Below are 20,586 nucleotides of genomic sequence, written 5' to 3' on the forward strand. Positions count from 1 at the left end.
TGTGAAAGCAAACACTCTACGCGCCTCACGAGCCCAACGCCAACACGTGCGCTTATCAGGCAGCCTTGCGCAAGGTTCGCTCCGCGGCGCTGGCCGTCCCTTCCCCGCTCCTTTAGCGCCCAACTCTGCTGTGTCCAACACCTCAGGTTCACCCTCTTCCTGTCTTTCCCACGACTTCACTCCTTTTGACAGCCCTTGGCTGGGGTGGTTGGGTGTCTTAGACCATTCGTTACAGGATATATCGATCGTGTTCATTTGCTGGCAGCTTTGCTGAAGGGGCGGGGTCGGTTCACATGACCAATGGCTCAGGTCATGGGAATGAAAGTGAAGAAGCGAACGAGGTTACCGTGGGAGCGTCAATTGGACCCAAAAGTCACCAACACCACCAGTCATGCTGCCACTACCCCTTCATGCTTGAAGGCTGGCCCGGGCGAGAAGATCGGTGACTTCCTTCAGAGACTGGAGAAACATTATGGATTCGACCTTCCGGTCCGCAAAGACGAATCACCAAGCAAGCGACGATGCTCTCCGAACCACGAAGCCGTCAACTATGTCCGCTACCTCTTCTACCAAGACCGCGACAGTCTCGATCGGGCACTCAATCGGTTCCACATCGAGTCGCCGTCCAGCAAAGAGGCTCATGATCCGAAGCTCACTCGGTTCCTCAGCACTGTCAGCGATGCCGTCAAGACCTCGAAGGCGAAGGCTACTGTCACACCAAGGTCATCACAAGTCAAGAATGCCAGGACTCCGGGACTATCTAACGAGGCAAGTCTGCCACCAGAGCCGCCATCACCGAGTCTGGCTGTTAAGCACGCGCCGCCCGTCGCTACTAGTACTGTCGAGTATCCAAAGCTACCTTCAGCAGCCAGTGGAGAGGCTACTGGAGAACATGATCTCATCAGGCCGCCTTCAGTCGATATGAACAAAGCCTTCGGAGACATTTCAGCAATCCGTTCATCAAGCTCACTGTTCAACACTTCTGGCGTAAGATCAGCTGATAGATCCTTCACCTCCAACACTTCCTTCCCTAGCTCAGGGAGCAAGATAGCGAATACATCGTTCGCAACCTCAGGCCCCACCACGGCCAACACTTCCTTTGCCAGCTTTGGCAATGGCTCTGTGAACAACTCTTTCACTGGGATAGGCGACAAATTTGCCAGCATCACCTTCGAGCCTGAACCGCCGGGAGCACACCGGCGATTTTCGACCGCATCCACTATCAATATGGACGGCGCGAATGACATTGAATGTACCCCGCAGACGTATTATGGGTCGTCTCCTCCCTACTCCCAGACTGATTATCCGAACGTCGAGGCAGCAGATGATCACCCACCAGCGACTCAATATTCTGGACCCTTATCCTCACCGGGTGTTGGGTCGCTCCATGACTTGCACGCCGGTCCGGACTTGCAACAACGCACTCCTCCTACGTCGAACCTTTTTGGTGCACCGATAGAGCGTGGTGATGCTTTGGAAACGACCCCAGAGATGGCCTCACAAGCTTCGGTATCGCCTGGTGATCTCTCCAAGTGGGGAGCGAAGAGGATTGTGGACGATGACCTACCGCACGTCGGGCTTCCAGCATCCTTTCAAAGTCTGCCATGGGCACTGCGGTGGGAAACACTCCGCCTCATCCAAACCAAACTAATCTCACCACAAGCTCTTAAGATCAAGTGGCGCCATCCACGTACGAGGAAATCTCTGTACGCCTTGGTCGACCAGATGAATATTTCATTCCACAAGACTCCGGAGTACGGTCTCTGTGAGTGTTCGTACGCAGCACGGTTGGTGCCAGATACCAGCAAGGGCAATGACGTCCCTCACTTCAGTTTGGAGCTCAACGCTCCCATTCGGCAAAAGCAGAACGGTTTCGAGCGAGAGCTTGGGTGCGAACGTGTCATCACTGTCGAGTGCCACCCAACGAAGGGAATGCCGGCTGGGCTTAGCGAAGACGATGCTAGAGCTGCTGTAGCTGAGATGATTACCAAGTCCCACGAGCTCCTTGGTCGTGATTGGGTCATGTTCTTCTTGCGAGAGAAGAAGCAAAAGAAGCGTCAGGGCAAGCCTGCCAGACCCGGAACTATGGAGTTCTACTTCTTCGCAACGAGCGGTGACGATATCGACCATGTCTCGATCTCGGACTTCCTCCAGCGGCTGATACCTTTCCGTGAAAACGCCAGTCAACTCAGCGGCAAGCTTTTCTCCCGGCTGGAGCTGTTGGCGTCAAGGACCACCAAAGGCCCAGTGTTTCGCAGGGACCAAATTGAAGTGCTGGACGATCGAACTGCTACGGATGAGCCCGATGACCTGACCTTTGCCGACCGATCTCTGGACTTCACTGAAGAGTTCGACAGCACAGCCGTCATGACCGATGGTTGTGCTCCGATCACCGCTTACGCCATGCGCCTCATCTGCAACTCATGCGGCTGGGAGCCTGATACACCTCTGCCGTCTGCTGTCCAGGGGAGATTCTTCGGGAGCAAAGGTATGTGGGTCCTGCAGAAGGACGCCACACTCTTCGACCCTGATGCACCTGCACCTGCGAAACTTATCAGTGTCTCTCGCAGCCAACAGAAGGTGGCTCAAAGGTCAGACCAGAATGAATTCACGTTCGTTGTTTGCGCATTCACCCTCAGCCCAAGGACATCTGTACTGCATCCTGGTTTCCTACCGATTATGCACGATCGAGGTGTGCCATCAGATATCATCTGCAATGCCGCAGCCTTTGCTTTGAGCAGCCTTGTGACTACCTTCCAGGAAGCATCGCAAGATCGCGACGAACTTCGCAGTTGGTTGGCAGAAGAAGAGGCTGTGCCGCATCTTGGTGAACGACATCTAGGAGTACCATCTATCGGAGGGTTTCCTACGATAAGGAGCGAGAGAATTGTCAAGATGCTCGAATCCGGTTTCCAACCAGAGACAAATCGCTTTCTTGCCAATGAGATGCATGAACTATGGAAAGATCTGTTGAAGCTCAAGGCCAAGAAGTTCAAGATTCCATGCATGCAGTCAACGACACTCACAGGGGTAGCCGACTGGACTGGAACGCTGGCGCCAGGGGAAGTGCATCTGAAGCTTTCAGGCCTCTCCATGCCGACCGGTCAGTCTGACCCTAGTTTTGCTGAACTTGGTCGTACGATCACGGAGTGTCTCGTTGCGCGAAACCCTGCAAGGCGCCCTTCGGATATTCAGCGGCTGCGGATAGTGCAGAAGGCAGAGCTGAGCCACTTGACGAATGTCATCGTGTTCTCCACGCGAGGTCGGCAAGCTGAGGCAAGCAAGATGCAAGGTGGCGATTATGACGGCGACACCTTCTACCTCAATTGGAACCGTGAGATTGTCAAGCATTTCCGCAATGCACCTGCTCCTCGCGAAGCTAATCGTGGCTCATCCAAGAACTACTTCCTCGAGAAAGACGAGCGGAAGTTCAGCGACATTGTCAAGAGCGCAAGAAGGAAAGACTCCGTCATCAATGAGACAGAGGTTCGAAAGTGGCTGAAGAGCAATACCAAAAAGCGGATGCGGTTTGGCCATCTTGGTCTGTGCACAAAGTTCCTCGAGAACGTTGTCTACCATGAAGGCAAGCTTATATCCGAGCCCATCGAGGCACTGAACGACCTCTGCGACTACCTTCTGGACGCGCACAAGCAGTGTCTGATCTTCACCTCCGATTCCTGGAGGATGTTCATGAAGCATTGGGACCTCCGGGAGCTGCCAGATCCGGCGTACTTCGTGTACACGAAAGCAGAGGACGATGACGACAAGGGCAAATTCAAGCCCAAGGCTGAGCCGCGAGACGACAGCATCCTGGACCGCGTCTACTGCGATCGGCTCCGCAAGGAAGCACTGGCGGCTTTGAAAGTCGTGGAGGCGATGTTCCCGTACGCTACTTTGCGTGATAAGGATCTCGACCATATCTTCAAAGATCGGAGAGATGCCGCTGCCGAGGGCTCTGCGGTGCGGCGGGAGCTTGACAGCTTGTTCGACCGGGTTGCGGCGGTCAAAGACATGTGGCTCGCGAAAGTATCCACTGCCACCAAAGGCGAGGTTCCAGAAGCAACTGGCCTTGTGCGACAGTTCTACGAAGAGATCCAGCCGCTCAACACAGACAACGAAACGATTCGAGAATGGACGGTGGCGCACGGCAACAGCACGACGACGCAGTGGGACTTTTACAAAGCTTCCGCGTTCGCTATGCAGTGTTATCATCACGGAAAAGAGGGTACAACGAAGATGCAGTTCGTCGTCGCCGGTCACGAATTATGCCTGCTGAAGGCCGCTGCCGTGGCCGGGTCTCAGACTCTGACGAGCAGTGCGTACCACGCGATGAAGCCGATCAAGCGGAAGGCTTTGGCTGCGCTTCGGGAGAAACGTGCAGTTGCGGTGGAGGAGGAGGACGAGGAGGATGACGACGACGTCTACCAGACTCTGGGGGACGTGTTTGACAACATTGACGGCGATCGAGCCGCCAAAAAGTTCCCGCGTGATGGAGCGGGAGGGCACAGTCCGCAATCGACGCGGGTGGCTGGGGGATTGAAAAGAGCGCAGGGGATGTGATGGGAGTCGGAATCCGCTAACGAACCAGTGAGAAATGATGAGATTAATGGTTGAAGATGTGTCCATGTTTTGATGAGATGGAGAGACCGTTTGGTGACGTGCGTGCGTGTCTTGGAGGTGTTTGGACAGATGTTGGTGTGATTGCGATTGTTTAACAGAGATACCCTTGTTTCATACTTAGCTGCATATGTGGATAGAACCTGTGCAGCTGCTGCTGGCCGGTGGCTGTGGTGTAGATGTGACAAACAACCGACATCAAACGAGCATCTACTTATTCACCTGGACTGCTTCAACGCTCGTTCTTCCCTTCCTCACTCCTCGTTCAACTGAACATTCCGACTGAAGCTGCTACAGCGACGTCGACATTCACATTTCTTGCCTCGGCTGTTGCTTGCATTGCCACTTCGAGAAGGACCAAAACTTTCACGAGACGACGAATCTCGCCCATTGTAATCGAAGACGGATCGAAGGATACCTTAGCAAATATGTTGGAGAAGATCTATGTCGTGAGGCACGGGGTGAGTACAGTTTTCCTCTCACTACAATCCATCATCCCATCGATCGAAACAGGACCATCCCGCATCTCCCCATCCGTGTTGTCAAGGAAAGAATACAACATGATGAGCGAAGGGCACAATAACAGGATGTCACGTCGAGAACAGAGCCACCGCATTCGTCGGATCTGCGATAGCGCAGCTCTATAACAACAAAGTACTAACCGAGACCTCTTCCAGTACCGCTCCAACTGGACCGTCGACCCAACGACAGGAACCTACACCTCATCCGTCCGCACTCCCACCGGCATCCCGTCTGATCCAGCCCTGGCCTCCTACGGCGTCCGCCAAAGCGAACAGCTTGCCACTCATCTCGCCACTCTCACCCCTGCCCCGGACTACATCGTCTCCTCGCCCTACTACCGCTGCCTCCAAACCATCGACCCTTACGTCACGCACCTCGCCACCTCTAACCCCTCCGTCTCCGTGACCCTCGAACCAGGCATCGGCGAATTCTACGGCCGCGCCCCCTTCACCCATCCCCACCCCGCCGGCCTGCAGGAACTAAAAAAGCACTTCTCCCAACTCCGCGCCGAAGCCTCTCCCATCATCATCCCCGCCCACCACGGTGAAACGATCCCGCAACTCCACGACCGCGTCGCTTACTGCCTTCACCATCTTATCACGCGTGCGGACCAGGATCCCGATGGACCGAAGGCGATGTTGTTGTGCACGCATGCGGCGGCTGTGATTGCGATTGGGAGGGCGTTGACGGGGCGGATGCCGGAGGAGGTTGGGGAGGAGGATTTTGGGTGTTTTACTTGTGGGTTGAGTACGTTTGCTTGTCGTGGGGAGAGCAAGGGGGAGGGAGTGGTGGGGAAGTGGGACGCGGAGAAGGAGGATGAGGTGCCGGATGTGGAGTGGAGGGGTGGAAAGGGAGTTGGGGGCGGGTGGAAGTGCGTGGGGAACAGTGATTGTTCGTTTTTGGAGGGTGGCGAGGAGAGAGGATGGTGAGTGCCCTTTTCTTTCCCTCCTTCGTTTCCCACCCTTGCCGTGCTCACCGGAGACGATGGTCCTGGCCTGGCTAACCCCTGTATACTAATCCCGACTGACCTCGCTGGCTCGCGTTCTGGCCGTTCTGGATGCTCGAGGCACACTTACGATCCTCTTTCTTGACGCAGGAACTTCCACATGGAGAACGAACGCATTGCGCGCCTTCAAGCCGAAGCAGATGCAGAAGCACTGGCAGGGGACATCTCCATCATGGCCGTGACCCCAAAGAAGGCAGCCGTGGTCGACACGAAGGCATCACCGGGCACTGAGGCGATTGATGAGGCCAAGGCCACATCGAACGGAACTGCTTAATGACGACTAAGGTGACTGACGACCACATTTGCTTACGACTTGCTTTTACGACACAGGCGGTTCTCCGGCGACGAGAGCTTCATGAACGATCCGAACGCTTTCAACGATGCGGCGAACGAGAAGCGCGAGAGCGGGCCACGGTTATGATGATGATGGGGCGTGATGGGGCGTGATGGGGAAAGACTGACGATGACTTTTAATGATCTTGCATATATGCTGCAGATGGGATAGAGCAGCTATAGACGTGCTACCACTGGCAAAGCCTTGACCCATGATGATCCCGCTTTCTGCATTCGACCAGCTGTCCGTGACGCCGCTTGTGCATCCATGCCTTCATCGTGCTGAGCTTCCGCAAATGAACTCTAACCCTGAGTGATCGCCTTGCGCACACGCTGCGCACGCTGCCTCGAGTTGAGATGCTTGCCCTGCTCACGGTTCACGGTCTCTGGTGACTTCTGCACAACCTCCTCGCCCTCGGTGAGGATGAGCTCGATGTGGCATGGGTTGGACCTGAGCAAATCTCGTTAGCTACTTGATCTTGCGGATTGGGCACCAAAGAATGGAACTCACATGTAGGGGTTGATGCGACCGTGAGCACGGTATGTGCGTCTCCTTTGCTTGGGCGCCTGGTTGACCTGAATGTGCTTGACAATCAAGTTGCTGGTGTCCAGACCCTTGGTATCCGCGTTCGCCTCAGCGTTCTTGAGCAGCGACGACAAGAACTCAGCCGACTTGACGGGCCAGCGAGCCTTGGAGACGCCGAATGCCTTGCCTGTGCAGCCAAACATCCCCAATCAGCATTTTATTCCTTTGTGGGTGTGCCATATGCATCCTCGCACTCGAGCAATACAGTCTCCGCTTTTCAGCAGGTGTATCTACGTACCTTGTGCAGTACGGCCAGTGCTCCCAGCATATCTCCTCATCGGCACGGCTTCGCGGTGGTTCTGGACATTGTCGAGGTAGGCGAGGGCGCGGGTGAGCTTCCAGCCGTTGATGGCCTGGGCGGTTTCGCGGGTGTTCTTGAAGGAGACGCGCAGGTAGGAGCCGCGAGCGCGCGCCGATTTGGCGGGCTCGAGATGGGTGGCGGAGTAGCGGACCTGTGGTGAAGATGTTGTTAGTGGGTGTCGGTCGAGGGTGCTGTGCGCACTCCGATTTGTGCTGGAGCAGCGCAATGCAGCGCATTTTGGTATCCGATCGCTGATATTGCATTGTACGTACCATTTTGTCGGTTGTTGTATGGAGGTGTGGTCGTGGTCGCTGCTCGAAATCAATGTCGTTCAGCGAATCTTCAAATTCGAGGCGAGAGTGGCCTTGCCAAGACATTGCCGGCAAACCTTCTGCTTCGGGACTAGCTCGAAATTTTCCGACGATTTTCTCGAGCTCGTCTTCTGAGGTGAAGCACATGCGCACCTACTACCGAAGACACACAACACTTCCACACCATGGCCTTCACACCCAGAGGACGTGGCGGCAGCGATAGAGGCAGAGGAGGGTTCAGCTCACGCGGCGGGAGGGGTGGCTTCGGCGACAGAGGCGGCCGTGGTGGATCAAGAGGTGCGCGCAAAAGGCAAACTGGAGAGTGGGCGAATAGCTAACAACATACAGGCGGCTTTGGCGACAGAGGTAGAGGTGGCGACAGGGGTCGGGGTGGTGGCAGAGGCGCACCGCGCGGACGTGGTGCGCCCAGAGGTGGAGGACGAGGTGGAAGAGGTGGAGGCCCAGGCGCAAAGGGTGGACAGAAGGTCATCATCGTACGTCTGGCGGACATTGAACAGCTGCACTACCGCAAAGTGTCTAACGCGATCACTAGGAACCCCACCGTCATCCCGGCGTCTTTGTGGCCCGCGGCAAGGAAGATCTTCTCGTCACCAAGAACCTCACCCCCGGCGAAGCAGTCTACGGCGAAAAGCGCATCTCCATCGACACCCCCTCCACCACCGCCGGCGATGCGAACGGCGACGCTGCTCCCGTGACCACCAAGACCGAATACCGCGTGTGGAACCCTTTCCGCTCCAAGCTTGCGGCAGGTATCCTAGGTGGTCTGGAAGACATCCACATGAAGCCCGGCGCCAAAGTCCTATACCTCGGCGCTGCATCCGGTACCTCAGTCTCCCACGTCGCAGACATCGTCGGCCCAACAGGCACTGTCTTCGCAGTCGAATTCTCCCACCGCTCCGGACGCGATCTCATCAACATGGCCACGCACCGCACGAACGTCATCCCGATCATCGAAGACGCCCGTCACCCGCTCAAGTACCGCATGCTCGTCAGCATGGTCGACTGCATCTTCGCCGACGTTGCGCAGCCGGATCAAGCGCGTATCGTGGGTCTGAACGCACATCAGTTCTTGAAGGTCGGAGGCGGCGTGGTGGTCTCTATCAAGGCGAACTGCATCGACTCGACTGCTGCCCCAGAAGCTGTGTTCGCGAGAGAAGTCGTCAAGCTCAGGGAGGAGCGTATCAAGCCGAAGGAGCAGTTGACGCTGGAGCCGTTCGAGAGAGATCATGCTATGGTTGTGGGTGTGTACCAGAGGAGCACCGCGACTTCGTAAAAGTACATGTCTGGCGCTCGTGTGTTATATGGCTCTCAAATGGCTGGGACGAAAGGTGCACTGGTGTTCTGGCGCGGTACCGTGAAGGGTGATGAGTACGTAGGACAGGCCTTTATGCAGATATGCTTTCACTGCAGCTAACCAGCTTACTCGGCTGGAGGCCTCTTTCATACTGTTTTCGAGCTTTCGTTTTATGCCGACCTGGCTTCTCACTGCCTGTTCCTTTCATCTTGCAGCTCCTAATGGCACGGGACTGCGAGTGAGGTTCACATGACCGAGTGTTCGTGCTTAGGGCTGGGATTGATAACTTATCGATTCTCCTCTCGACAACCCACTTAGCTGCTACCGTCACCGCCTACATGGTGGGCTGGTATCCTTTCGACGACGGAGACGACAACACAGAGGACTCGGACGCCTCAAGGCACTCAGTCTACATTAATAATACTTGCGACACTGACTTCACCGACGACACCGACAACACGGAGCTCATCGAGGACAACAGCGACCTGGAGCACACTGAGGCTGACAGCGACCCTAAGCGCCCTAAGGACCTCATCGACGCAAGAGCCTTCGATTACACGAGGATATCCAGCGACACTGATAATACCAACGACATTGAGAACTCCAGCGACGCTGAGAACACCAACGACTCCGAGAACACCAACGACTCCGAGAACACCAACGACTCCGGGAACGCCAACAACACCAGTGACACAGACTTCACTAACGACTCCGGCGACACTAGCAATACTAAGGACTCTGAGAGCACGACCGACCCAAACAACACCAAAGACTTCGAAACACTAAACACCCCGGCAACGCTGAGCATACCCACCGCTTAGATTACACCAACGGCTCCGAAGACACAAACGGCACGAAGGACTCAGACACGATTCAGAAGTCCAGCCTTGCAAATCAAAGCTCCGTGAGCCTCCACCAACTTCTTAAGAATCAATGAGCCTTCACTGATAAGCTTTAAAGATTCAATGCACATTGGCCTCTTTCCCTTTCGAACACCAACCCTCGAGACATCTCTGCACGACGACATGGCTGAGCAGCAGACGCCTGCCTTCGATGGCAAAGCATCGCAACTCAAGCGGAAGCCGGGCGAGTCTCTTCCTTCCCAAACATCAAGTGAACCAGCATATGAGACTGGCAGCCCCAGAATTCGCGCCTTCAGCACCAGAAAAAAGGCGGCGGGCGGCTGCGAATGCACCTCCAACCCTAGGCCTCACGCCTTTTAATCCCAACGCCAAATCAGAGGTTGTGACGGCTCTAGCAGACATTTCTAGCAAGGTCAGCGCGGCAATGACCCTGCAGGAGACTTACTTGTGGGAAATCAAGAAGCAGTTGGACGAATTGCAAGTGGAAAATACATTTTTGGAAGTTGAACAAGCGGTATTAGGGGGCCAAAAATTTGATCTGGAATGGCAGAAGACAAAGCTGGAGAAACGAGTCTTCGAGCTTGAGACTATGCTGCTATCGGCTACTGCGGAGACGGAGAAGAGGACAAACGTGGTCAAGAAGGCGGAGGAATTGATGGGTTCGAGCAATCGAGTCGGCTATCAGGGGTACATGAAGGTGGCTGATACGTTAAGGCTGGCGCTCGAGGCGATGCAGGAACCGAATGTCTGAGGTTGCGAAGGCATAGAGGTGGGCATGGGCAAGGTGAGGTCTTCTCTACTTGTGCATGTGCCTCAAGTCTGATCTCAGCCTAGCGTCTGGCCATCGGGAAGCACGTGTCACAGTCCTCGGGAAATGAGATGACGTGCTGATCACGAGACCACAATTATATTTTCTGTTCGCGCTTTCATGAATTTGAGTTCCTCCCAATAACACAACCACACCATCCTCGCAAGAAGCTCGACATGGTGGTTTGTCCGGGATACAACAACGACAGCGACGACGAAGAGGTCCTGCCGGCCGACTTTGTAATCAGTAAGTCATCGCGCCACTCTCTGCTGCCAGGTTCACGTGCTTACGCATAACATAGAGCTCGAGAAGTCCTCGCCAGTCGCACCAATGCGCCCAACCTACGACCCTCGAGTCTCGCATCCAGAAATAATCAAACAGTACTCGCCAACCAGACCAATGCGCCCAAACGACGAGCTTCGGATGCCAAATCCATCGGCGCGCATGTCAGTCCCGCATCCCAAAGTAAGCACGTCCGTTCCGCATCCTACGACAAGCACGTACGCCGTACCGACCAACGCGCAGCCGGCGGTGGCAGGAAAGCAGCCACGCGACGGAAAGGTGTTGTCGCCGTCGTTGCGGCTTAGGAGGCAACGTATATCTCCCCAAATGCATTGTCCGGGAGTCCAGCTAACAATGTCAGCGCACAACGGCACTACGGCTGGGCTGCACCCTCGGAAGACTCACAAGGTAGCGAAGCCTCAACCCGCAGCACACTCCAAGCAACTGCCGCCAACCAGTATCCCGCACTACTACAAGGCTTTCGCAGACCTCGCAGATGCCGGGGCCGCGTTCGGGGGTGCTTCCACACAGGTCAAGGCCGTGATCGATGCCGCGATGGACGAGAAAGATAGGGAGATCTCTGATCTGAAGCAACGTGTCGCTGAGCTGCAAGCAAGAAACACGAAGCTAGAGGAGCGAGATGCGGAGAATATGAGGGAGCTGGCGATCAATCAACTGCAGACGGACAATCTGGTGAAGGTCGTCGAGGCAAACGACAAGCTGAAGGATATGATGCGCAGCATTGACTGGCAGCAAGTCCACATGCTTACCGATGAGGTCGATGCCGCCGTGTACGCCATGGTTCCTCCATGACCGGACTTCTGATTACGAAGAGCATGGAGTTAGTGTAGAGTACGACGGGCGGACTGTTGTGACAATGGTCTGTATGGTTGGCAGCGAGTCATGCGGCTCATGGCGTCCTGGCACGAATCTTCCCTTCTCATTGTCGGGCCTGGAGCACGCGAGTCGAGTCTTGGGAAACGAGGTGACGTCAAACAATAGTTCAATCCCCAATTCCTCAACTTCAATTTCAGAGTGCTCACATCCTTCTCCCTCACACAAGACTTTACTCTCACTATCGCTACTGAGTAAAGCTTCCAACATGACTGTGGCAGAGGCGTACGGCATCGACGTGGACGACGATGAGCCGATGCCGTCTACCACCGTGATCAGTAAGCATACGCTTCGCATACCAACATCTGGGACTTGCACTGACTGAATTAATAGAGAAGGAAGACCCTCGCTCTGCTCGAGAGTTGACCCTGCGCACACCGACTTGCCTGATCAAAGCGGAGAAGAGGCCACTGTCCAGCGGTCCTGACGGTATGTGTCCTTCCGAGAGATAGTCCAGGGCTTGTCGCTGACCAACTCAGTCGAAATCATCCAAGAAAGGCCGACGAAGCGGAGAGCTGAGGCGAGCGCAAACGCCGGCGATACAATCGCATTGCGGACTAAGGTCAAGAAGCTGAGACAAAAGAGATCGACGCTCAAACGGCACGTCTCCGACCTCGAGACCGAAATGGGTGAGCAGGAAGATGAGCTCGCAGAATCTCGGATGAAAGTGACCGAACTGGGAGAAGGCAGTCTCTGAGCTTGAATCAGAGCTGAATGGCAAGGACGAAGAGTATGCTGAGTATTGGAAGCAAGTCGGTGAACTAGAGCGGGAAAAGGCAGCGCTGAAGGCGCAGGTGTCCCAGCTTGAACGTGGATGGCACAGCAAAGATACGACGGTTGCCAGCTTCGAATCCCAAATTCGCCAGCTGGAGGCGGACAAAGCTAAGCTGGATGAAGAGAAAGCTGCGCTGAAAGACCAGGCTCTCCGTCTCCGGATCGAAACGAGCGGAACCTTCGATGCAGTATTGAGGCTATCATGGAGACGACCCAGGGGAGATGGGCAGTGGAGAGGGCGAGGCATTGATGGGATGGAGCGGGACAGCGCACCACGGCTCCTCTGACCAGGTGTGTCCTATCAACTGTCGGCAGCTTGAGAGATCAAGGACGGAAGCATGAGCTCAGGGTTTCCGTGGAGACCGACAGGACAAGCCGTGTGCTTTCAGTTTTCGGTAGCCCCGAGAAGAACGAGTTATCAACGACTGGATTAGCTGGCGATGATGTTTCCCGCAGGCTGACATCACAAAATTGATGCTGACCGATTTTCGACCTTGAAAGAACCAGATTTCACTACTTTCCAGGCTTGTGGTATGCCAAGCAGATATGAACAGCAAGGCCATGCGGACGCTTTTCTTAATCTTCATTGCTACACAGCAGCAACGGCAGATCCCTCTCGTTGAGCCAATCTCGATCAATTTTTACTACGGCACAATGGTTACAAGCTGGAACGAAGGTCATACAGAGTTCGTTGACTGCGGCAACGGTGGATGGGCTGGCAACACAAAGCGTATGCATTCATATTGTCATATGTTATGCTGCAGAGAGGCTGATTGACACATGCAGCGAGGAGACAGTCCGGAATGGACTCCTGGGGTCGGACACGCAGTGCGGTGCGGAAGGGGGAAGAACCTAACAGGTCTGGTGGCAAGAAGTGTATGCAGCATTCGTCCTGTCAGATTTTGGCCCATGAGCTGACGATAAGGACAGTGAGGGAGCAGGGTAGTACCGCATCATATTCTCAAGGCACCCCGTGGGCAAAGCCGACCGCAACAATCTCCGACAAGACGGAAGCCCAGCCAATTACTAAAGCCACCGCATCGTCCTTTGAAAACGTGAAATCAGCATTTGAAGCCGCTTCAGCCAAGCTTCTCACCCAGGCTGGAGCAAGTTCAGCTGGAAAACGTGCAGCTGAAGATGGCAAGTGGCTCGATTGGAACAGGGAAACTGGTCTCTGGGTGAGCGAAACTTGGACCTTTCACAAGACCGGGTCTGGCTGGAGGAGGAGTTGCGATGTTTCAGAGGCGGGAAGCGGGCGAAGAAGGTAAAGGTCTACGATGAGGAGGAGAGGCTGGCGATGGAGGAGTTCAAAGGGCCACTTTGGGAGTTGCTCTGGGGTTCTGAGGTCTGATGGTAAAGGTTAGTTTGAGTGAGGGCTTCACGAGGCAATGATCACGTGGTAGGCGAGGTAAGCATGCCATTCTTCCATTTATTCATACCTCCTTCACTCAAGTGAACGAGGTTCGAGCCGGCTAGCATGAAAGGCATGTGACCGGAGCCATGGACTTTCACATGAGGCTGGTTCATGTAACGGTACAGGTATCTCGAGAACTTTTACCTGCAGGCTCCTTTCCTCTCTATCCATCGACACCCACATCGGAAGAATGCCACTCACAACCCATTCGTCTGCCACAATGGCCGCAAAACGTGGACCAGACGGCAGCATCGCATCTGAGCAACCAGATTCTAAGAAGATTAGTAAGTTTCCTCTCAGTCTCCACCATGTCACTATGCTGACACTTCTAGTGAGTGGACCGCGTCAGCATTTTCAATCTACCAGACCACCACCACCGCCCCTCACAGGACTAGGAGTCCCTCAGCGCCCTCCTCCACCATACTCACCAGGTGGATCAGTCTTTGGCCGTCCGAATCCACCAACCGATCCACAGACTTGGCGGGATCCCCCACAGCCACCACAGCGTCTACCACAACGGCTGCCTGGACCAGTGCCCGCATCATGGCGGAAGCAGGCGGAATCAACTGCATCTGCATCGTTTCAAGATGCCCAACGTGCGTTGAACGACGCATCCGACGGACTCGTTACAGCCATGAACACCAAAGATGAAGAGAACGCCAGCCTTCGACAACAGGTGTTCCAGCTGGAGTTAGACAAGGGTGTGGCGCAAATCCGTGTTGCTGAGCTGGAAGTAGAGAAGAAAGCACTAAGAGACCGTAACGATCTGCTGGAGAAACAGGCAAGAAACCTGCAGCAGCGGCTAGATCGGCAGATGAAGGTGGTTGAAACGGCGGAGAAGTTGACCGACTTGAGCAACAAGGTCGGATGGAAGCGTTTCATGACGGTTGCGGACCAGTTGAAGGAGGCTGTTGAAGAGAACAAAAGACTTGATGCTACGGAGACGAAGGCATGAAGGGCAAGCTTGAACGGGATGAAGATGCTGCTTCCTCGGACAGCTCTTCTACGTAGCGATGAGACGAAGTGAATTCACAACTGGATCAACTTTGGTAGATCTTCTTTGCAATACCCAGAGAAGTGAGACCGATCGTGAAAGCACATGGGATATCATTGAAGCAACAGCGCTTCACTTGGACCTCTTCAGCTGCTCGTGCATGTGATTTAGCATATGAATCCGAACCAGAAGGTAATATATAAAAGTTGGTGTTTCCTATCTTCCCATTCCTCTTTCTTCTTCCCTTACCCAATAAACACAACCAACTAAACTTACAAACCTCTCGTGAGCCAATGGCTACGAAACGAAGCCGTGCTGGCTCTCGAGGCGAGCCCTTAGACGGGGTCTTCATCATTACGTCCCTGTCTTTTCAGCTCCACCGCAATGAGATACTGATGTTACCAGGCACTCTGCCACCGAAGTCGCAGAAGACCAGTCGTACTTGGGAATCGGAAGTGGCGGGAATCCACAATACCGGCATCAACGTCTCTCAAAAGTTCGGACGTCTTGAAGGCGGCATCGCAAGATTCAAGCAAGGAATCGGTCAACGTGTGGAAGAGAGCCGTGAGCTGAGGGCAAGAAACGTAGAGCTGGAGCGGGAGAACGAGGATCTCAGCAGCAAAGCAGAGAACGATTTGACGCTGTTGGGGGATGAGATGGATGCTCGAGAGAGCCGAGCTCTGGAAGTCGAAACAAACCTCAAAGCCCGGATCGTAGAGCTGGAGGATGATGTGGCCCGGCAAGAAGGCGAGATCGATGACCTTGTAGGCTACATTGAGCAGCAGGATGCTGAGGCGGATGAAACCTACTCCACGGCGAAAGACGCTGAGAACATGTTGAGAGAGGAGGTGTCGCGCGAGCAGGGCACGGAGAGAGAGGCTGAGTACAGGAATCAGGTGACCGAGCTGGAGCATCTAAATAGCGCCTTACGAGAGCAGAGCAAAGAAGAGAAGAAGCTGCAGCGGCTGATCACCCGCCTGCGAGCGGAGAGGGATGTGGCGAAAACGCGCATGACCGATCTGGAAACCTCTCACACTGCTCGCCTTCAACAGCTCGAGAACAGCAACAGCACCTTGACGAGAGACAAGGAACGTCTGAACAGCCGCATCGCCGAGATTCAGGTGGACAGGGACAGCCAGTTCAGAAGGGTCGGAGAGCTCGAAGGGCGCCGAGATGAGTGCAACCGGCTTATCGGACGTTCTCAGAAGTCGGAGGCGCGGGAGGAGCTGAGGATGGCCCGACCGGTCATTCGGGCGGCGAGAGTCCTGGGAGACCTGGGAAAGGGCGTAAGGTGGCCACGGAAAGAGCAGGCCGTAGACGGAGTGATTGCTGCGTGGGAAGCTCACAAAGTCGAAGAGGATATCAAGCGCGAGCTGGAGGAGACTTGAGACGAACGAGGCGTCTCCGTGGCCTAGACCACAAGCAAAGCATGCTAGGGAGCCTGTAAGTAGAGTGTTGTTTGATGGAGGAGGGATGAGGAATAATGAGGGACGAAGAAATCTCTGAGATGGCAGGAGAGGATCGGCTAGTAGCAAGCTCGATACCTGGCGATCGAGTCACGGAGAGCCTGGCTGCTATTCTTTTGACTATACAGGGTGACCGGCTCGGGTTTGCGAGTCCAAAAGGCCAGCTCGTCAAACTTGTGAAAGACTCACGTTCATTCTCATGGACCACCCCTCACCGCCGCCGACTCCGCGGGTCCATCGCTTCATCTTTCCTATACTGCCTCTGCTCCTTTGTCCCTATACTCCCCCCACCTCCTTCACTCCTCCTTTCCCACCCACCCATCCTCACAACTAAAGCCGTCGCATTATCACCACTCTCGCTCGTCTCGACCGCGAACCCGACCAGATCGTTCGACGCCTGTGCCGGTGTTTTGGCTTCCTTCACCACATCGACGATTTCTTGATCGGACAGATGCCCGCTCACGCCGTCAGACATCAAGACCATAAATGCAAAGCCGGCGGGTGGGACCTGAATCTTCGTGATTTGTGGTTCGGCACTCACGCCTATGCGTTTGGAGGCAATGTCACCGAAGGCTCGGGTGTTGGCGAGTCCGAGTACACGTTCTTCGCCGAAAGAGTCCGTTACAAAAGAGGCGGCGTAGCGGCGGAGACGGGTAGCCTCGACCGGCGCGGAAGGGTGGTGGTTCATTGTCAAAGGTATGGCTTTGCCGTCTGACGTGCGGCAGAGGAGAATGCGGGTGTCGCCAACGTGGGCCGCGAGGATAGTCGAAGGAGAGGCTGGGTTCCAGAAAGGTGTGGGTGTGGAGGTAGAGATGAGAGCGACTGAGGCTGTTGACCCGCCTTTGAAGCGGGTACTGCCACCAATAGGAGCATTGAGGTCGGGCGTGGAAGAAGGTCGTGAAGATTGGCGAGAGCGAAGGTTCTGGGAAGCCGGCCGTTCAGGGTGGAAAAGAAGGTCGTTCTCGTTAAGAGGTTTGTCCGAGAGCACCGGGTCGTCGGCAGCAGACCGCTCTTCCTCGGTATGCTTGCTGGCTTGGGCAGTCGTGAAGTCGAGATCGGCTTTTAGGAAAGCGTAAGACATGATCGTCTCGATGGAGCTGTTGTTAAGAGTCTCTGTCGATCCGTCTCTGGCCCTTGGTGCTACCGCTGGAAAGTACTCCGGTTTGAACCGCTTGAAGTAGCCTCCCACCGTTTCTCGCCATGTGCTCACCAGACTCTTCTGCAAATCTTCCGCATCCTGCTCGCCCATGACGCCCCCTTCTGAATCCAGCTCGTCCGCGTCAGCGGTGCTTCCAGGTTGTAGTGACGATTCCATCCCGAACAACAAGGCAGCCTCTTCCACGTAACCATGCAATCGCTCTTTTAGAAATTCTGAGCACTCCGCCCCGCCATGGCCATCATACACCCCAAAGAAGAAGACTTGTGGATCGCCGCTCTCGCTTTTCGCGCTCTCTACGTCGCCACCCACTTTCCGTTTGCCAATGCTTAACGGCTGCCTCTTCGCAAATGAGGGAATCTCGATCGTGCCCGCTTGGTATGTGTCTTCATTATACGGCCGACTTCCTCTGCTTATTCCGGCACCGAAGTGATGCTTCGCGCTTTTTATTGGTATCCGCACGATTGTGGTGTCTCTGCCTCCCTGCTGTAGGTTGGCTGCGCTTCGGCTTGAAGATCCGGAATGCGGTTGGGATTCGTCGCGCGGTAGTTTGTGGTGTTGGCCGCCATGCTGTCGGTCTGGAGAGAGTGATGATGAAGGTAGATGTGTGACGAAGTACTCGTGGAATGCTCGCCGTTGTTGGATGGTAGGCGTGGCAACTCCGGCTCTCCTGGCGATTAGTGTCTCATTAAAGGCGGCTCGTAGGGCGTTGGTGATGCTGTAGGGAGTGCCGGTGTGTTGCATTGTGTTGTCGCAGGTTCTCGCGCCCGGCGCAAGAGGTGAGAGTGTTTACAACATGGTCGATGGGTGAGGGCGCGGGAGCTCTGGTGGGGAGGTGATGGGTGAAGTGCTTGCATGGGCCGTAGATCCGAGGTCGAAACTTTGGTGTGCCTGAGGCAGACGGCTTTCATCCTGATTTGCCGTTCTCCTCGGCGTCGTTCCGTGGATCCTCCTCCTCAGCGCCGATGGTTGGGTCATCCGGATCCCATACGACTTCCTCATCTTCGGCAGGAGGCTCTTCTTCCTCCTCTTCAAACGCACTAGCTGCATCGTGCGCCTTCTGTGCCTCTCTCAATACCGTCTTGCAGTCCTCCAGCAACTGTCGACCAAGCTGACCGACCTATACAAACGCGTTAGTAAACCGTGTCTTTACTAGAAATCGAGGCTGCGCAGCCATAGTCAATGTGAGTGCAGGCGAAGCAAAAAGGCTTGGAGAAAGCATGCATCAGCAGCCAGCCAGATCTCCTCGTACGCAAGCACTCTGACGCCGCCATGGCCTTCAACAGCTGCGAAAGTGTCGAGAATGAGATTGGAGAACTCACGCTTGTTGCGTTGTCAGTCGCAAGCTGAGCAATGCGCACAGCTTCTTCTGCTTGCTCGAGGAAGTCGGGCTCACTCGAGCAGCCGAGGACCATGCATGCTCTGGCGCGGATGATGAGAGGCAGCTCAGCATGAGTCAACAGCTCTCTCGCGGTATGTACGGCGCTGGCAACACTGGCATCGTCGCCTTGCCGGAACTGGCGGATCATCTAGACGTGCTCATTAGCTGAAGCTATCCAGTCCAGTTGGAGCGGTTCATGACTTGCACTGCTGTCGAGGGCGTAGAACCCCTGCAGGATGTTCTCTTGGGAGGAGATGGTGGTGGATGCCATGGCTGCCTTCTGGTATGTGAATGGTGTGATGACGAGGTAAGGACGAGGTAGGAAGAGCGTCTCTTAAGTGGGCGGAGCGAGTGTGAGAAGAAATGTGCATGTGGTGGAGATGCTGGCGGGAGGCCGTGCGCCAAGCGAGCAAGGCAACGGGTCTGCCTTCGAGACATGAGGAAGGAGCAAAAGTACGGGCGTTAGCGCGCACGTGGCAGCCGACCTCACCTCATCCCGACTTGGACGAACATTGCATTTACCGGCACAGCTGATGAAAGCTCGTTGCGGCTGGTTTACCCAACGAGTGAGGGCAATACTGACGACGGTTTTGGAACGTACGGACGCAAGAGCTACACAAACGAATGGGCAAGAGGCGTCTGTCTTATTGCAGCACCGATAGCCTCCCTGGCATTGCAAGGTATCCCTTCGCAGATTCAGAGTACGAGCATTCAGCTGATGCTATTGTGCAGTCGTTGGAGGTTTGGTCAGCGGTATCTGCCAGCTTTGGAAGTTGTGTGCTGGACAGGGTTGGCTTCTGCTTTGGGTCTAACTCGACAAAGCCCCTTGCATGAGAAGCCATTGTCGCTGTTCTACGCAACTCACGAGGTCGTTCCATAGGTTTCAAGAAGCTGTTGCATCGCCCAAATCATTGAACCCTCTTCTACGTACGGCATATACGCAGAGCTGCTCTTCAACGTAGAACACCACTTTCAACCTGGGCTCTAGTCGAAAATGGTAGTGTGCAAAAGTCTGATACATCATACAATCGATTATGTAGATCCGGGGCGTTCAAATAGCTGCAATAGGTGTTCCCGGTGCGCCCCGATGTCCGTAGCCTTCCGGAAGGTCATCGGCTTCCTTCGGGACCTCGTTAAGAGGCATTATTAATGGACATCAGAAATCTCCAACCAATAACAGCCCCCATAGTTTAGTGGCTAGAACATTGGTTCGTTGTCCAACAACTATTGAAAGAGATAACTCTTTCTAATCAATATGTGCAGGTCTCATAATAAAAGTTATGACGGTCATGCTCACATGGCTGGAAATCCAGAGACGGGAGTTCAATTCTCCCTGGAGGCATTTCTTTTTGCGTGGTTCTAGGTCCATGAGACCTCGTCGAACAATAGCATGCTCATCTGGTGAAGGTATACTTCAATTTTGCCAAATTTTCTGACAACACCCCGCACACCCCCTGACACCTATGTACGCCAGAGTACAGCCAGTACCAGATGTCCTTAGATAGATCGTATCGGCTTTGATCGGCTTCCTTTTCCATCCTTGTCCAACAACATCAGACCACC

The 20,586-nt window shown here is 54.8% G+C and overlaps 12 protein-coding genes across 12 annotated transcripts; 9 read left to right on the forward strand and 3 right to left on the reverse strand.

The window, feature by feature from the left end:
- Positions 1-300: 300 nt before the first annotated feature.
- LTR77_008184 (uncharacterized protein) lies at positions 301-4,560 on the forward strand (the record flags this gene model as incomplete). Its single annotated transcript, XM_064805417.1, has 1 exon — positions 301-4,560. The coding sequence occupies one exon, from the start codon at positions 301-303 to the stop codon at positions 4,558-4,560; it is 4,260 nt and encodes a 1,419-aa protein (XP_064656522.1).
- A 485-nt stretch (positions 4,561-5,045) lies between these two features.
- TFC7 (C6 zinc cluster transcription factor-like protein) lies at positions 5,046-6,419 on the forward strand (the record flags this gene model as incomplete). The annotated part of the gene is made up of 3 exons (XM_064805418.1): positions 5,046-5,078; positions 5,295-6,064; positions 6,236-6,419. The coding sequence occupies 3 exons, from the start codon at positions 5,046-5,048 to the stop codon at positions 6,417-6,419; spliced, it is 987 nt and encodes a 328-aa protein (XP_064656523.1).
- A 362-nt stretch (positions 6,420-6,781) lies between these two features.
- RPL17B (60S ribosomal protein L17B) lies at positions 6,782-7,823 on the reverse strand (the record flags this gene model as incomplete). The annotated part of the gene is made up of 4 exons (XM_064805419.1): positions 6,782-6,929; positions 6,990-7,191; positions 7,303-7,516; positions 7,638-7,823. The coding sequence occupies 4 exons, from the start codon at positions 7,821-7,823 to the stop codon at positions 6,782-6,784; spliced, it is 750 nt and encodes a 249-aa protein (XP_064656524.1).
- Positions 7,824-7,861: 38 nt separating this feature from the next.
- On the forward strand, positions 7,862-8,970 carry NOP1 (Small subunit processome complex component; the record flags this gene model as incomplete). The annotated part of the gene is made up of 3 exons (XM_064805420.1): positions 7,862-7,973; positions 8,025-8,170; positions 8,230-8,970. 3 exons carry the CDS (start codon positions 7,862-7,864, stop codon positions 8,968-8,970), a joined length of 999 nt encoding a protein of 332 aa, XP_064656525.1.
- Positions 8,971-9,329: 359 nt separating this feature from the next.
- On the forward strand, positions 9,330-9,812 carry LTR77_008188 (uncharacterized protein; the record flags this gene model as incomplete). The annotated part of the gene is made up of 1 exon (XM_064805421.1): positions 9,330-9,812. The coding sequence occupies one exon, from the start codon at positions 9,330-9,332 to the stop codon at positions 9,810-9,812; it is 483 nt and encodes a 160-aa protein (XP_064656526.1).
- Positions 9,813-10,016: 204 nt separating this feature from the next.
- LTR77_008189 (uncharacterized protein) lies at positions 10,017-10,605 on the forward strand (the record flags this gene model as incomplete). Its single annotated transcript, XM_064805422.1, has 2 exons — positions 10,017-10,104; positions 10,130-10,605. The coding sequence occupies 2 exons, from the start codon at positions 10,017-10,019 to the stop codon at positions 10,603-10,605; spliced, it is 564 nt and encodes a 187-aa protein (XP_064656527.1).
- A 233-nt stretch (positions 10,606-10,838) lies between these two features.
- Positions 10,839-11,757, forward strand: LTR77_008190 (uncharacterized protein; the record flags this gene model as incomplete). The annotated part of the gene is made up of 2 exons (XM_064805423.1): positions 10,839-10,908; positions 10,964-11,757. 2 exons carry the CDS (start codon positions 10,839-10,841, stop codon positions 11,755-11,757), a joined length of 864 nt encoding a protein of 287 aa, XP_064656528.1.
- Positions 11,758-12,046: 289 nt separating this feature from the next.
- Positions 12,047-12,535, forward strand: LTR77_008191 (uncharacterized protein; the record flags this gene model as incomplete). Its single annotated transcript, XM_064805424.1, has 3 exons — positions 12,047-12,116; positions 12,172-12,267; positions 12,318-12,535. The coding sequence occupies 3 exons, from the start codon at positions 12,047-12,049 to the stop codon at positions 12,533-12,535; spliced, it is 384 nt and encodes a 127-aa protein (XP_064656529.1).
- Positions 12,536-14,246: 1,711 nt separating this feature from the next.
- Positions 14,247-14,981, forward strand: LTR77_008192 (uncharacterized protein; the record flags this gene model as incomplete). The annotated part of the gene is made up of 2 exons (XM_064805425.1): positions 14,247-14,310; positions 14,359-14,981. The coding sequence occupies 2 exons, from the start codon at positions 14,247-14,249 to the stop codon at positions 14,979-14,981; spliced, it is 687 nt and encodes a 228-aa protein (XP_064656530.1).
- Positions 14,982-15,313: 332 nt separating this feature from the next.
- On the forward strand, positions 15,314-16,408 carry LTR77_008193 (uncharacterized protein; the record flags this gene model as incomplete). The annotated part of the gene is made up of 1 exon (XM_064805426.1): positions 15,314-16,408. One exon carries the CDS (start codon positions 15,314-15,316, stop codon positions 16,406-16,408), a length of 1,095 nt encoding a protein of 364 aa, XP_064656531.1.
- Positions 16,409-16,697: 289 nt separating this feature from the next.
- Positions 16,698-18,386, reverse strand: PTC6 (Protein phosphatase 2C 6; the record flags this gene model as incomplete). Its single annotated transcript, XM_064805427.1, has 1 exon — positions 16,698-18,386. The coding sequence occupies one exon, from the start codon at positions 18,384-18,386 to the stop codon at positions 16,698-16,700; it is 1,689 nt and encodes a 562-aa protein (XP_064656532.1).
- Positions 18,387-18,549: 163 nt separating this feature from the next.
- Positions 18,550-19,171, reverse strand: LTR77_008195 (uncharacterized protein; the record flags this gene model as incomplete). Its single annotated transcript, XM_064805428.1, has 2 exons — positions 18,550-18,762; positions 18,965-19,171. The coding sequence occupies 2 exons, from the start codon at positions 19,169-19,171 to the stop codon at positions 18,550-18,552; spliced, it is 420 nt and encodes a 139-aa protein (XP_064656533.1).
- Between the last annotated feature and the right edge of the window lie 1,415 nt (positions 19,172-20,586).

The sequence above is a fragment of the Saxophila tyrrhenica genome (assembly GCF_035928015.1).
Source record: "Saxophila tyrrhenica strain CCFEE 5935 chromosome Unknown scaffold_13, whole genome shotgun sequence".
Taxonomy (NCBI): Eukaryota; Fungi; Ascomycota; class Dothideomycetes; order Mycosphaerellales; family Extremaceae; genus Saxophila; species Saxophila tyrrhenica.